At 42.7% G+C, this 13,400-nt stretch overlaps 2 protein-coding genes across 2 annotated transcripts; one reads left to right on the forward strand and one right to left on the reverse strand.

Annotated features, from left to right (window-relative positions):
* The first annotated feature begins 631 nt into the window (after positions 1 to 631).
* LOC104433732 lies at positions 632 to 5,233 on the forward strand. The gene is made up of 5 exons (XM_010046588.3): positions 632 to 945; positions 2,779 to 3,142; positions 3,822 to 3,892; positions 4,499 to 4,597; positions 4,675 to 5,233. The coding sequence occupies exons 1-5, from the start codon at positions 748 to 750 to the stop codon at positions 4,774 to 4,776; spliced, it is 834 nt and encodes a 277-aa protein (XP_010044890.1). The 5' UTR covers positions 632 to 747; the 3' UTR covers positions 4,777 to 5,233.
* Positions 5,234 to 6,769: 1,536 nt separating this feature from the next.
* On the reverse strand, positions 6,770 to 11,508 carry LOC104433733 (E3 ubiquitin-protein ligase ORTHRUS 2). Its single transcript, XM_010046589.3, has 9 exons — positions 10,873 to 11,508; positions 9,708 to 10,240; positions 9,379 to 9,504; positions 8,807 to 8,906; positions 8,660 to 8,721; positions 8,480 to 8,582; positions 8,276 to 8,405; positions 7,954 to 8,171; positions 6,770 to 7,668 (listed from the first exon to the last, which is right to left on the reverse strand). The coding sequence occupies exons 1-9, from the start codon at positions 11,335 to 11,337 to the stop codon at positions 7,144 to 7,146; spliced, it is 2,262 nt and encodes a 753-aa protein (XP_010044891.2). The 5' UTR covers positions 11,338 to 11,508; the 3' UTR covers positions 6,770 to 7,143.
* Positions 11,509 to 13,400: the final 1,892 nt, after the last annotated feature.

The following is a 13,400-nucleotide window of genomic DNA, read 5'->3' on the forward strand; positions in this document are numbered from 1 at the left end:
AGTGGACCGTGTTCTCGATTGTTAACTCTCTACTGTGTGTATATATATATTCCTGTATTCAAAGCGATCTGTTTGAAGCTCTTTGAAAGCCAAACAAATCTCTTAATAAAGGTGATAGTTTCCATATTTCGTCCACTTTGGAGAGACAAGAGAATTCATGCGTCCATGCTCACAGGTGATGCAAGAGAACATGCCAAAGTAGCACAAGCCCAATAGGGTTTTCATTTTAGGACAGGGCGAAATAACAAGATAGGGCAACCGGCACACTTATCTTCTTTCAGCAATGTCCGCTAGAAGATATTCCTTTTTGGAGTCACGATTGCTTTATCTGCTCAGAAGTCGAAGGTTCGAGATGAACAAACCCATCACTAAACTTCTGCACACGTAGCATATGCACAAGGTACAAGATGAACAAAAGATTTGGTCACGTCATGTGCCGATGTTTTTCTTCTCCTTGGTTGCGTCACGATATGTAATAGGAGTCGGCTAACACTCCTTCGGCCCGATCGAATGCAAGACTTCATTGGGCCCATAAGGATCGTCCTTTGGGCCTGCAAAAGCTCTCGAGCCCAATCCTCTACGGACCACAAAAATCGAGAAAGAGGGAAGACAAAATCCTGAAACTCGATCTCCAACACTCAAAAAAGAAGCATATACTGTTCGCATGATATCTCCGTGTCCGACGTCCATATCGTTTCTTTCCTGAGCTCAAAATTCTGGTCGTGATCGCGCTTGAGTTCATCGGACATGGCGTCGAGAGTGATGCCCACCGCTCTGTTCCACGCCTCTCTTCCGCCGAAGCCGAAACCATTCGCGTCCGCGAGAACCGGGAGAGTTCGAAGCGGGTCCTTGAGGTGCAAGGCTCTCAGCGAAAGCTCGCCCGACCCGACGGTCTACCGGGGCGTCTACGGCCCCTGGACCGTCGATCCCGCCGACGTCAGAGAGGTGCTTGACCCCTTTCCCTCTCTTCTTTATCTTCGACTCGTATGCGGGTAATCAGTCAGTTCGTGAAATTTCGGTCGGTTTGTCCGGACATGTGCTGGTCCTCGAGTTGTTCTTGGCTGACGGGGCTGGTCTGAGTTTTGGCTTCGACTAATTTGTTATTCGTGTCGGAATGTCTTGAGTTAGTTTGAGCTTCATGGTTCTTGTTTGCTGTTCTTAGCTGATGCTAGTGGTCTGGGATTTTGCTTCGAGTTGTTAGTTCATAAAATCAGACTGTCTTGCATTAGTTTGAGCTTGGTGGGTGTTTTGGGCTCGAGAAGCTGCTTCTTAATTTTGGTGGCTGATGCTCCCACTGAAATCTCATATTTTTTTAATCATCTGGCCCTTTCTGAATTCATTTGGGACCGGAAATTTAATGAATAGAATTGATTGAAGCGAGTTTGGAGACAACACATGCGGCTTGTCTTGTCTGGCCGCTGCCATCTTATTTGCACAAAGCAGGAAGTCAATTGAATTGTTCACCCTTTCCTTTATTGAGTTCTCTTTGGAATTTCCTAAGGACCCGTGCTTTTCACAAAGCTAGAAAAGAATTGCAAATACTAGTCCTGTGACTGGTCAATGATAATGATGAAGAATGGGAGGTTGTTCTCCGGTTTTCACTTTAAGAGCAGATTAATTGTGTTCCATGAAAAGGAGGTTTAGTTTCCTTGAATTTCAAATCTCTAGTTAATTTAGCCTGTTGTATTAGTCAATTCCAATTATTCCTTACTAGTTTGGTATCGTCATAAAGAGGAACAGTTGTTGTCATCCTGAATTATTTTCAAATTCTTGAGTTTGACCTAGAGTTGCCCGAGAGCTGATCGTAATTCAACCGATGATATGCAAGGCTTGAATAATATTTTAAACATTAAAAATGAGATTCTGAGGGGTGAAATACGAAAAATTGTGTCCTTAGTAGAATGGTCAGAATTTTCAATGCATATACGTCCAGGGGTGGATACGGGTCATTCATCAGCAGAGCTTACTACTAAAATTGCATGTACACAGTCATTTAATATTTGAGAAGATATGCATAAAGTGTCCAAAGCATGTGCATAATTCTAAGCAAGACTACCAAGGACTATAGGCTCAACAAATAAAATACCATGGCTGCAGTTGAGTCTTTCGCTACATTAAGGAAATAAATCATATGGTTGTACCGCTTTTAATAACCCTTGACTTTTTTTTATGCCTTGAATGCATTTTGTATATCGATTCATGGTTGATGCGAGCGAACTTGTGCTTGTCTTGATGAATATAAGTGACCAACCAATCATTTATCAGTTGATTTTGCACTGGATATGGAGATACTTCGTCATATTAGTCATAGCTAAAAATATTCGTTTCTTTTTTGTACCCTGGTCGTAAGAAGTTGCAAAATTCGCGTGGGCTTTGTAGTTGTCAATTGTCTGCTAAAACCTGAGCTTTACAGTCCCTAACGACATCGATATAGTGCTGCCAGAAACATGGAAGGGCAAAGATAAAAGATAATGACTTCAGGTTCATACTTACTTAGAAAGTCAATGAAAATACAAGAGGAGTAGTCAGTTTGGGGGCACTAGCCATTTGTAAACAGACTTACCAGAAAAGTGAGTTCAAAAATCAAAGAAATTTTCTCCAGTCAGTTAAAGGGGCAGGCCCCCGCTTTCATCCATGAGGGTAACATTATAACATCAATAAATACTTCTACTTACCCATTCCCATCTATATAAGGATTGTATAACCTAGTTCTGTGCCTGTTTTTCTTATACTTCGGTCCGCACCCAAGATTTTCAATGTCCCATTGATTTCTATCAGGTGATATTGTACAGATCTGGGTTGGTAACTGCTGCCACATCCTTTGTGATTGCTTCTTCAACTGCTTTTTTACCTGAAGAATCTTGGGTGAGTGAGATAATCAGGCAGAATCTTGATTTACTCTATACCCTTGGAGCTGGTGGATTGGGCTTATCATTGTTGTTGATTCACATCTATGTTACCGAGATTAAACGCACTCTTCAAGCTCTATGGGCACTTGGTGTCGTCGGTTCTTTGGCAACATATGTGTGCCTTGCTCAACCATCCGGAGAGAACTTAGTGCAATATGTTGTCGATAATTCGACAGCAGTATGGTTTGTCGGTCCTCTCTTTGCTGCTCTCACGGGACTTGTTTTTAAGGAAGGTAATCCTTTTCCAATTACTGATGCTCTTTTATTTAGTTCAGATACCATGGGGTAGCGTAAGTTGCTGAGGGTCCATTTATACTATCCATCAAACAGAGAAAACTAGTTTCCCTAATTTCAGATAGTTAACAGAAAAAAGGAAAATTAAGGATTTCTCCAGATAAGAGCAGTGGCAAAAGGAGAAAGCTCATTTGAAAATAATACATCGATGTCCTACTTTGTGCGTACAGTAAATGACACGATTGCCCTAACTTACCACTCCTTCATATAAAATGATTGTGTGAATATCCACATGCCTATCCCAATCCACCAGCTGGTGGCTTCTCTTGACAAGCAATGACGTTCTTGACATGTCTCTAATCTTAACACTACTTCCTCCAATTTATGTTTTGTAGAGCATTTGAAAAATCTGAGACAATCCTACATGAAATCTTGATCATCCTTACTTTGAGATTTATTTTTCACGTATTGACATCAGTCTTCTATGAAGGACAGCTGAAGGTTGAGTATAATTGAGACATGAGGTAGCATTCAAATAGAAAGTGTAAATAGTCAAAAATAAAATAAAATTAGAATTCGTAATGATCATCATAATTTTTAGAATTTGTAGTGATCATCTTATGAAGATACCTTTTGATGGGTTAACTCTGTGTATTGATTATTCATATTCAAATGTAGGCCTGTGCTATGGAAAGCTGGAAGCTGGCATTCTCACATTCATTATACCGACTGTTCTTCTGGGGCATTTGGTAACTCCTATTAAGTTCTGGTGCAGATATTTGGCTTTCTTTCTTTCATGTCAGTCATTAGTATAATGCAGCATGAAAGTCTTGCTGAAAATTGCAAAATGGAACTCGGTCATCATTTTCTTCTTCTGCGTGCATGAGGGACTGACCGCACTTTTTGTCAAATCCTGTCTAAAGTGTCCCATTTGTGCAGAATGCCTAGTTGGAACACTCGGTCCTCATTTATGTACATACATATGTACAATAACATTTCTTTTGTCAACTAGAAATGGCAGGAGAAAAATATAATGATAAGAGTATCTGGCTTACAAATGTTGTTTAATGCCATGGTGTGGCATCACTACTATAATATGGGTCTTGTGAACAAGTGTCCTGAGAGTACTAGCTAAAAGAAACCACTTAACCTAGTAAGGGTGCGTGTAAACGCACTTGGAAAAGAAAGTTGCCCACCTCAAATATAAATATATTATATTTCCAAAGCACTGTCAATGGCTCTTAACGTGTGTCATAGGGCACTCTTGAAGATTTTTCCTTATAGGATATATGGAGATTTGCTTTTATTAGGATTTGAACAGATATGCAGCCAATACGTTTTCATGAAATGCACAGACCGGTTTGATGGATGATGGAGTAAAGGCGACTCTGTTGGGTTTCTGGATGGCCCTTTTCGTGATCTTTGCCGGAAGAAAGTTCACTCAGCCTATAAAGGTACGATCTAGTCAAAAACCATAATGCTGATGGGTGAACCTATTAGGAGTGTTCTGATATGTTTTTGGTATGTGTAGGATGACATTGGTGATAAATCCATCTTCATGTTCAACTCTCTTCCTGAAGAAGAAAAGCAAGCTCTGGTCAAGAACTTGGAACTGGAAAAGAATCGTAACTAGGGAGGCAGAATACGAAAATTGAAACCTATCCTCAAGTTTTGGTGACAAAAGGGTACATAAGAATCAAGATAAATAACATGGACTAGAAGTTGGCTGCTCACAGGAATATTATGAAGATGTCTGCAAGTAGGAGTTATGTTAGTGCTTAAGTCGGTGTCTTCCAGTACCATTTTGTTGGCTGGAAAAAGGAAAAAGGCACTCAAATAAAAATGGTGCATAATGCGTTGCTATGTTCTGTTGAAATGATTAGCAGTGTGATCATTTGCAATAAAATTTCTGTCCTTGCTCTTTTCAAGATGGACGAAGGACGAACTCTTCTTTAAGAGGAACGTCCTTAACGGTGTATTTCAGTTCTGTTCAATTTTTCCTTTTCCCTCTTTGTAGAGTGGTACTCCTAGTCTAATCAACTGCCTCTTGAACCGATGTCTGGGCTACTAGAAAAGAAGGGGCATTGGTATTTCTAAGTTTCACCATGCGTTCCATCACACATTGGTCTCTGTCTTAATGCAAAGCATAGGACTCGCAGCAAAAACATTGTTACCGACATGCTATTGGTGCAGGTTGAAGGTGTGAGAACCAGAGGATGACCAGTCGCCTGTGCAGTATTCCTGATTTTCCAGTAAAATACCACCCTTGCGATTCTTTCGCATGCCTGCTACTGTCAAAGGTGAGTTTGGGTGTTCAAGCAGACGGTGCCACAGTGACTACAATTTTTTGCGCCTCAGGTCGATGCTGGATTCAGCAATGGCGTCGCTGAACCGGCCTTGATCTTTACTTCGAAAGTGTACATCATAACTCAAAGGTCTCACGGGCGGGTCTTCCCGTGAAAGCGAAACCTAAAGATACTACCGTGCAGACATGTACTTCGTGCATTCAAATTCAATGATGGCTCGAGCCTCTCGTGTGCACGAGTGCACGGGCACTACGTGCATACTCTCGCTCTTTTTCCCTTAGTTCTTTTACTGGCAAACGAGGACAGTGCGCCATATTTGACGCAAAACATACCACACCGGGGCCCCGAACCCGCCCGGCGAATTCGAACTTTGTAGTGGCCCACTGAAGAGAATGAGAGTGCTTGTGCAGCAGGGTATCTTTTCTAAACCTTTCACGGTTCTAAACGGAGAGATCGCCCCTATAATTTAATTAAACCAACCAAGACATTCGATAGTTTAAGTTATCCTCTCTCTTCTGTCCCCTTAAATTCCTTGTGGCCATCAAGTCGCTTGGCACTTTTCTCTCGGTCTCCTCAACCCTTTTGTCGCTTATGAAGACATCAAAAAGGGTACATTAGAGGATGGAGACACTGCAAAAGTGTGAATACTCGAAAAGTCCCCATTTTTGTCGTTTTAATTTGACTTTAATGTCATTTTATTCATGGAGAGTCATAGATATCATTTCGCTCTTTGAACTTCACTTCCGTGTCCGGCGATCATTTTTGACCTTAACAAGTCGAAAAGGCTCAAGTCATAAAGCTGCACGACTTCATGCATCATTTGGCCGCCAAAGGACAGAATGGCTCCGTCAGGAGGCTAAAAGAAAGCCTCACGATTGAAGAATTGGAGCGGCTAGGACGTTGAAGATTGAAGTTCAATTTTTACCAATGCAAACTTGGGAAACAAAAAGAGTTTCTTCAAGGATTCATTAATGGGGCTAGAATCACGGAGCAAAATAAATGTGCAGGAAGCCGAGTGTTGGGCGACCGTGAAAGGAAATTGCGCTAATCGCATTATTTACTTTGTCGCATCTCCGTCAACCGATGTGGGACTGTTTTATATAAAATAATAATAATAATATTCCCCTGTGCACAGGACCGTACTAGTGTCCGAGTACACTTGAGACCACCGTATGCAGACGCCGAATAGTTAATCGACATTAGTATTCCTCTCCAAAACAGAAGCCAGCTTCAGTGATTGCCGGAGATCCGTCCTGAGAGAATCTTCCGCCACAAAGCACAACGATAAAACAACTCTTAACCCGTTAAAGGAAATGTCACTGCACTTAAGCAAAATCCATTGATTCCCCTATCTTGCAAAGCAAAAAACCACTTTTGTATTGAAAATGAAGCAATCTCTAGCTTGACAAGAATATCCCCAGCAACTAAATAACACTCCCTAGCCCACATTCTTGCCTTCAGAACAGGAAATAGACTTTTTATAGGAACCAACAAAAACAACAAAAGACTAAGGGTCCCTACATCTTCCATGATATGTTCTTCACTATCCTTTCCTTAGACCACCAAGTAAGAACAAAAAGCATGATCAAGCTGCTTGGACCTATGAGAAGAGACATCTACAAACAAAAAGCAAAAAATGAAGGAAATTCAACTTGTTCAGAATCAAGGATGGGGAATTTGACCATAGCTAAAAATCAAATTGCTGCCGCCATTTTGACTCGCTTGCTCTTGGTTGCAACTCCAGCATCCAACTTCACTGGACTGACTACATCATTGCAGTTCTTTCGTTTCCGGAGCTGCCTGGCATTGCTCTCTGGCAAAGCCATATTCGCCTCTTCATCTTCAGCATCTTCTTGATTATTGAGGTCAACCAGAAGTTCAGCATCTGCAGTGTCAGATCGGACGCGATCTGAAATGCAATTGCCAGGATTTTCAGCCTTCTGCTTGCAGGCTTCCTGCTTTTCAGTTTCAGCCTCTGGTTTCGGCAGTAACTTAGTTTCCTCGGAAATTTCACCTTCAGCATCATCATTTTCAATATCTTCAGCATCATTTTCACGATCTTCAGCATCATTTTCCAAATTATTCTGAGCACCATCAGCTTCCTCACTTGACTCGGAGTTTTCATCCTCCTCCTCCTCCTCTTCCTCCTCCTCCTCTTCCTCCTCCTCAAGAGCCTGGCTCTGAAGTGATTCTATCACACCCATTAGCTCTCTGTTTACCTGTCATGGATGTCAAAGCCTCATGAGCCTACCGACACAACAAAACATATTAACCAGACTGATAACGTAGAAATGCTTCAACCATTCCCATCCATGTGATCATCAATTGGCTTTTTAAACCTATTCCTGTGGATGATCATTAATTCTAAAGCACATTTTAGGGCCTTCAAAAATTCAAAGCCATCATATTATACAAGCTCCAATGTGAAAATGCCAAATGACAACATAGAAGTCCCCCCATCTAAAATAGGATAATGAAATCCTGAGAAAATAATTGTGCCGCACCTGTGGATTTTGAAGAAAATCAGAAATGTCAATTGAACATGATGGACATTTCATTATATTCTTCTGCGCACGTAGTGTCCTCCTGCCTTCACATGTCCTCTGTCTCATGAAACTTTGCCCAGCAAAGGCTCCCTCTAGACAGGCTTTGCAGAAGTTATGTGCACATGGCGTAGTCAGAGGTAAATTCATCACATTCCGACATATTTGGCAGCTGAATTCTGCATCATTGGCCATCAAAATATAAGTTTTCAATGAAGTAGTAATGAGTCAAGTATTATCACAAGTAATTCTCCAGAAGTTAAATAAAGCTATCAAATTTTACCTTTCAGGAGCTTCTCCCTGACTGACATATGCTTCCTGCTTCTCCTCATTCCCTTCCCATCCTCCATTCCCCAATAACGCTTCCTACTCTTAGGGGGAGGCTTCTTCCACATCCAGCATCCCTTTTCAGCCTACAAACAAAAATTCTCCATTTTACATTCAGCAAAACAAGCCAAAGAATGTGTATGAAAGTGAATGGACCTACATCATAGTCCCAGGATGGAGGGTCTTTCCTCTCAGTAAGATCTTTGGCACCTTTCAACTCCTTCACAATCGGAAGTGGCCTTGGTCGATCCCCATGTTCATCACTTCACATTGATTTTGAAAACAAAAATGTGTTATGTGAGGATGAAAATAAATAAGGAAGAGAGTACAAAATGCTAACCTCGTCCAAGGGGCAGGATCATTGTCACATCGTACAAAAAGATACCTGCAGACAACGCGACCCTGGGACATAATAACTCCGTCAACATTGAGACTAAAACAAAGCAATGTGTATCATGCAACAAGAACAATGTGCCATTAGTCTTACTTGGATCCCCACTTTACGCCAGCACTTCTCAACTCTGTATATACCATCATATCGCACCCCCATTTCCGGAGCATAAGCAGAACGTTTTTCTTTATGTGACCTGCCATCAAGGGAAATGTCAAACCCACAGTGCAGCAAAACACATCTTGAACAATACTGGGATATAGAGAATTTGATCTAACATCTTCTTCAGACTGCAGTGTACTTTATGCAAGGCAACAACTATAATATTGGACAAGCCAAGGTAATGATTATGGAAGTTATGCAAGCACATTAATTCTAATCCACATATGGTTGTTTTTGTATAATGTGTCAATTAATACAAAAGATAGTCCCTTGTAGCAAATAAAATTCAAGGCAATATCACAGGATCTCTCCAGATATGATCACCTCCATACAACCTGGTTCTTTGAATGTTAGCACATTTCTATCCTTCATTAGCACTACAAAAAGCTGACATAAAATAACCAGAAAGGATCATACACATCACCAATTTGCACAACACCTCTGGCAACGGCTAGTCCAGTAAGAAGAATCTGTCATTTTAGCACGAATTAATGATGTGGACTCACCTCACTACCCGGACAGGGTGCCCTTTCTTGCAACTTACTCGTAATGCCTCATTCGACTTTTCAAAATGCTGATCCTTACATTGTTCCTTATTTGTTCTCCTGTTGCCAGTAAGGTCTCTTCCACCGCTATAAAGCAATCAAAATTATGGTCATTCATCAGTGACACACTAAAGACGGGAATAATGATTACTACAACATTACTCTCAAACGGGCAACAAATTAAGAGTGTGTTGCTTTCTCAAGGGTGACCTAAGATTCTTAAACACTGTCCCTCATAGGGATGCAAGACAAGCTAGCAAATACTCCAACAAACAGCAGAAATGAAATACCTCCCTGTGTAGAGGAACCACTCGCCATGATCCTCATCATCTTGATAGCCCCCCGAAAGAGCCACAGACTGTGCACCATGAGACGACTGCCCAGCAATCCCCGCAACATGAGGAAGGTGGACACCCCATTGTCTGCATTCCATCCTATCTTCCCAAGTCTCTCCAACCAACACACCCTGGTTTCTCTCTGGATCATTATCTGCAAGGATTGGACCAAAGTGATCTGGAGGGACGGTAACGAAGATCTTCCCACTACAAGCATTGGCCTTTCCGGCCCTCTTCGCCCTCTCAGTAGTGAATGCCTTGTCAGGCCGGTTTTGGTTGTGGATAAAATGATAGACCTTGGCCTGTGCATTCTCACTGTTTGATTTTGACATCTTTGCCATTCTGATGGCTATAACAAGTGCAGAATTGATACGAGGCTGGCTCGCCATCTTTGCTGGAATTTCATGGCGGCAATTTGCGCAGGTGCGCTTGCCCTGCCCAACCCATTTCTGGAAACACTTCAAGCAGAAGTTGTGTCCACAAGGAGTCTGTAACAGGATGCACAGAGCAAATTAGCATCAAATGGAACATGATATCCCTATTTTTCTGAGAGGTAACCGAGTCTCGTTCATTACAAAATGACTTAGCTACATTACAAATACAACTCATGAACAATGATCTTCAAAGCTTATTTGCAACCACATGAGTAACTTTTTTAGCTGCACTTTGAACGGCGCGTGATAATAGGTTAGGCGAAATGAATGTCACTACGGACAAGATTCAACCAACGGACGAAAGCAGTAGTACAAAACGACAAGGTCCTAAAACGACTGGAACCATAACCGATGAAGGTCAGCGAAAGAAATGGTGACTCGAGGGAATACAAAAAATCGAAAAGCCACCGATAGCGGAGAATCCGATATTCACCCTTACTGTCCTCGATCGAGATGTAAAATCAATCGCTGACGCACCTGGGCAAACGAATAAACAACTACTGCGAGCGGATAAAACTTCGGATTAAACTGCTTTAGGTAAAACCAAAAAGAAAATGAAAACGAAAACGAAGAAGAAACGGACTTCCGCGAGACATCGGTAACCGCAATGAACCGGCAGAGAACAACTCCGTCGAGCTTCACGAAGCGATAAGATCAAACGGATTGGGGAAAAAAGAGAGGCTCACCGTGACGGGCCTCTCCGGCAACTGCATGCAGAACGAGCAGTTGAGGCTGCCGTCGAGGATGTCGAGCACGCCATTGCCCTTCTCCCTCCGGTCCTCGCCCTCGGGGGCCCTCGCGCCGCCGCTCAGGAGCTCCTGGCGCCGCTTCGCCTTCTCCAGCTCGCTAAGCGAATCGTCCGTCTCGATCGCGCGGATCGCCGCCAGCAGATCGCCGGGGGCCCCCGCCCCGGCCGCCGCGATCGCGGCCTTCGGGGGCTCGGGCGCCCCCGCGGCGACGAGGAGCAGGGAGCAGTCGGGGCACTCCCACTGGACGGCGTCGGCCATGGTCGGGGGCGCCGCGGAGAGGCAGGCGACGTGCCAGGGCGTCGCGCAGGTCCGGCACGTGAGGGTTTCGTCCGGGGACGGCTTCCCCTGGCAGACCATGCAAATGCCGTCGCCATCGCAGGGGAGGTCGCTGACGTGCGCCATGGCCGGGGGCGGAGGAGGCGGAGGAGCAGCGGAGAGGTTTTCGAAGTTCGAACTGGAGAGAGAAAGAGAAGAGAAGAGAAGAGAGAGAAAGGGAGGGGGAGAGAGAGAGAGCAAATCAGAGAGCGACAGAGCAAGAAGCGGTTGAGTAAGGGAGGAGCGGAGAGAGGATTGGTCATGGGGTCGAGTGAAAGTGGAGGCAATATTTAAAGGGGGCGGAGAGGGGAGACCCTGGTGCTCATCCGAAATGGCAAAAACCATTCAACGCGTAATTTTTTAAAATAAATGGAAATAAAATAAAATAAAAGGGAAATTCCTTCCGAGGAAATAAAATCGAGCGGGTCGCTTTGAATTTTAGAATTCGCCGAGGACCCGATTTTGAATTTTTCCCTCTTATGGCCTCCACCTCCCCTTGCCCCTCTCTCTCTCTCTCTCTCTCTCTCTCTCACCCTCGCGCCCTGTATGGGAAGACCTTGTTTTTCTTTTTCTGCCAATTCCCAGAATGCAACCTGCCCTTTTCCCTAATAGGAAAATAAAAAATGTGGAAATGTGGAAACACGAAAAATGGTTGCGAAAAAAAGGAGGGGTCTTAGCTCATCATTGCCTGCTAATTCATAGGTGTAAGGCTGGCTCCAGATACTATTTTCCCTTCCTACTTTATTTTTATTTTCTTTCCTTCTAATTTACTTTACTGGTCCTGTGAATTTGGTCGACATTACAGGGGAAGTGACTAGTAATTACGGGTTAGTTTCGTCGATTTTGGATTTTTGCGAACCCCATCTCGCACAAATCCTGCCGCTCAGTTCCCGACTTTCAGATTTGGAATCCAGCTCCCCTTTTCTGGTGCCCGGATTTCCTTACCTTCTATGGATCGGGCCGAAACGTGGGACGGCACGGGCCGGTATCTGCCATCGCCATCGCCTCCCTCCTTTTGCTTTTCCTTCCCTGGATTTCCTTCTTTTTCTGGTTTCTTTTATTTATGAGGAGGATAAGCTTGCCCGGAGACGCTCCTTGTTGCCATTTTGTTGTTATTTGGATTTGGCGAAATGATGGCATTGGAAAAATATCAATTTGGCAATCTAACAACATCGTTTCTAAGTTGATGTCGAGTGTTTCGATTTAGGGATGTGCTTGCTATCTGATCGATGAGGAAAGACAATGAGTTTCGTTGTCGGGTGTCTCTGTCGAGAGTTGGGTAAATAACGAACTTGTGTAGATACGGAAGTGGACGGTTTTGGGGAGAGGTCTTTAAATAGATTAACGAGATTCATAAGTACTTTTAAATGCGGTGTCGACAGTTGACCGTTGGAGGAAAACTTGACTATTAGAAAAAAACGATATGCAAGAGTAAGGAACATGAGTATGATTCTCTTCTAAAAGGTAGTGGCGGCGACAAATAATAATTGAGTTAATTTATAAGGTGTTTCCTTAAGATACATATTACATGTTGCGAAGAAGATTGATTGCGGGAAAATCATAACCGTCAAATAAGTTGACGCAAAAATAGAAGTATGTGTTTTAGTATATATTTTCAAGAAAAGGTGATCACCTATCAACCACTGAGTAATGAAACAAGCGTACAATCGCACTTACGGTATATTAGACTTGTTTTTTAACCCATATGCGATGGGCTAAGTTATTATATAGCTTAGTCATATTCAATAAATAGGTCGTAAGTGAGTTTGAACATAATATGTGTTAAATGGGTTTACAATTTAGTTATACCCAATCCACTTTTACCACTCCCTTTTCATTATCTCTCACCCCGTTCAATTCCGGATTCACTCACTTTCAACATATTTTTTCTTATTGTTTCGCTAAACAAATAGTGATACAAGAATAGCAATTAATTCTCAAAGAGTTGCTCTTGGTCCTTATACCAAGAACTCATCGAAAATATGTGATATCGTGGAACAGTTGCTATCGGTAGTAATTCGAGGACCTTGTCCAAAAATAGCAATGAATGATTTAGGGGATTTAAGTAGAATTGAAATGACTGTTTTTGGTCATTGCATAACAGTCCGATCTAAGAAATTTCCTATAAATTGCATATAGTTGCTTTTGGC

This window comes from Eucalyptus grandis, chromosome 2, assembly GCF_016545825.1.
Source record: "Eucalyptus grandis isolate ANBG69807.140 chromosome 2, ASM1654582v1, whole genome shotgun sequence".
Lineage (NCBI taxonomy): Eukaryota > Viridiplantae > Streptophyta > Magnoliopsida > Myrtales > Myrtaceae > Eucalyptus > Eucalyptus grandis.

Bases quoted from the DNA above. Each gene is read 5' to 3' on its own strand.
- LOC104433732 (XM_010046588.3), top strand. From the start codon at position 748: ATGGCGTCGAGAGTGATGCCCACCGCTCTGTTCCACGCCTCTCTTCCG. The intron at 946-2,778 runs GTGCTTGACCCC...GATTTCTATCAG, and splicing joins ATCCCGCCGACGTCAGAGAG to GTGATATTGTACAGATCTGG. The intron at 4,598-4,674 runs GTACGATCTAGT...TGGTATGTGTAG, and splicing joins AGTTCACTCAGCCTATAAAG to GATGACATTGGTGATAAATC.
- LOC104433733 (XM_010046589.3), bottom strand. From the start codon at position 11,337: ATGGCGCACGTCAGCGACCTCCCCTGCGATGGCGACGGCATTTGCATG. The intron at 10,241-10,872 runs GTGAGCCTCTCT...ATCCTGTTACAG, and splicing joins TGCCGGAGAGGCCCGTCACG to ACTCCTTGTGGACACAACTT. The intron at 7,669-7,953 runs GTGCGGCACAAT...CATCCATGACAG, and splicing joins ATTTTCTTCAAAATCCACAG to GTAAACAGAGAGCTAATGGG.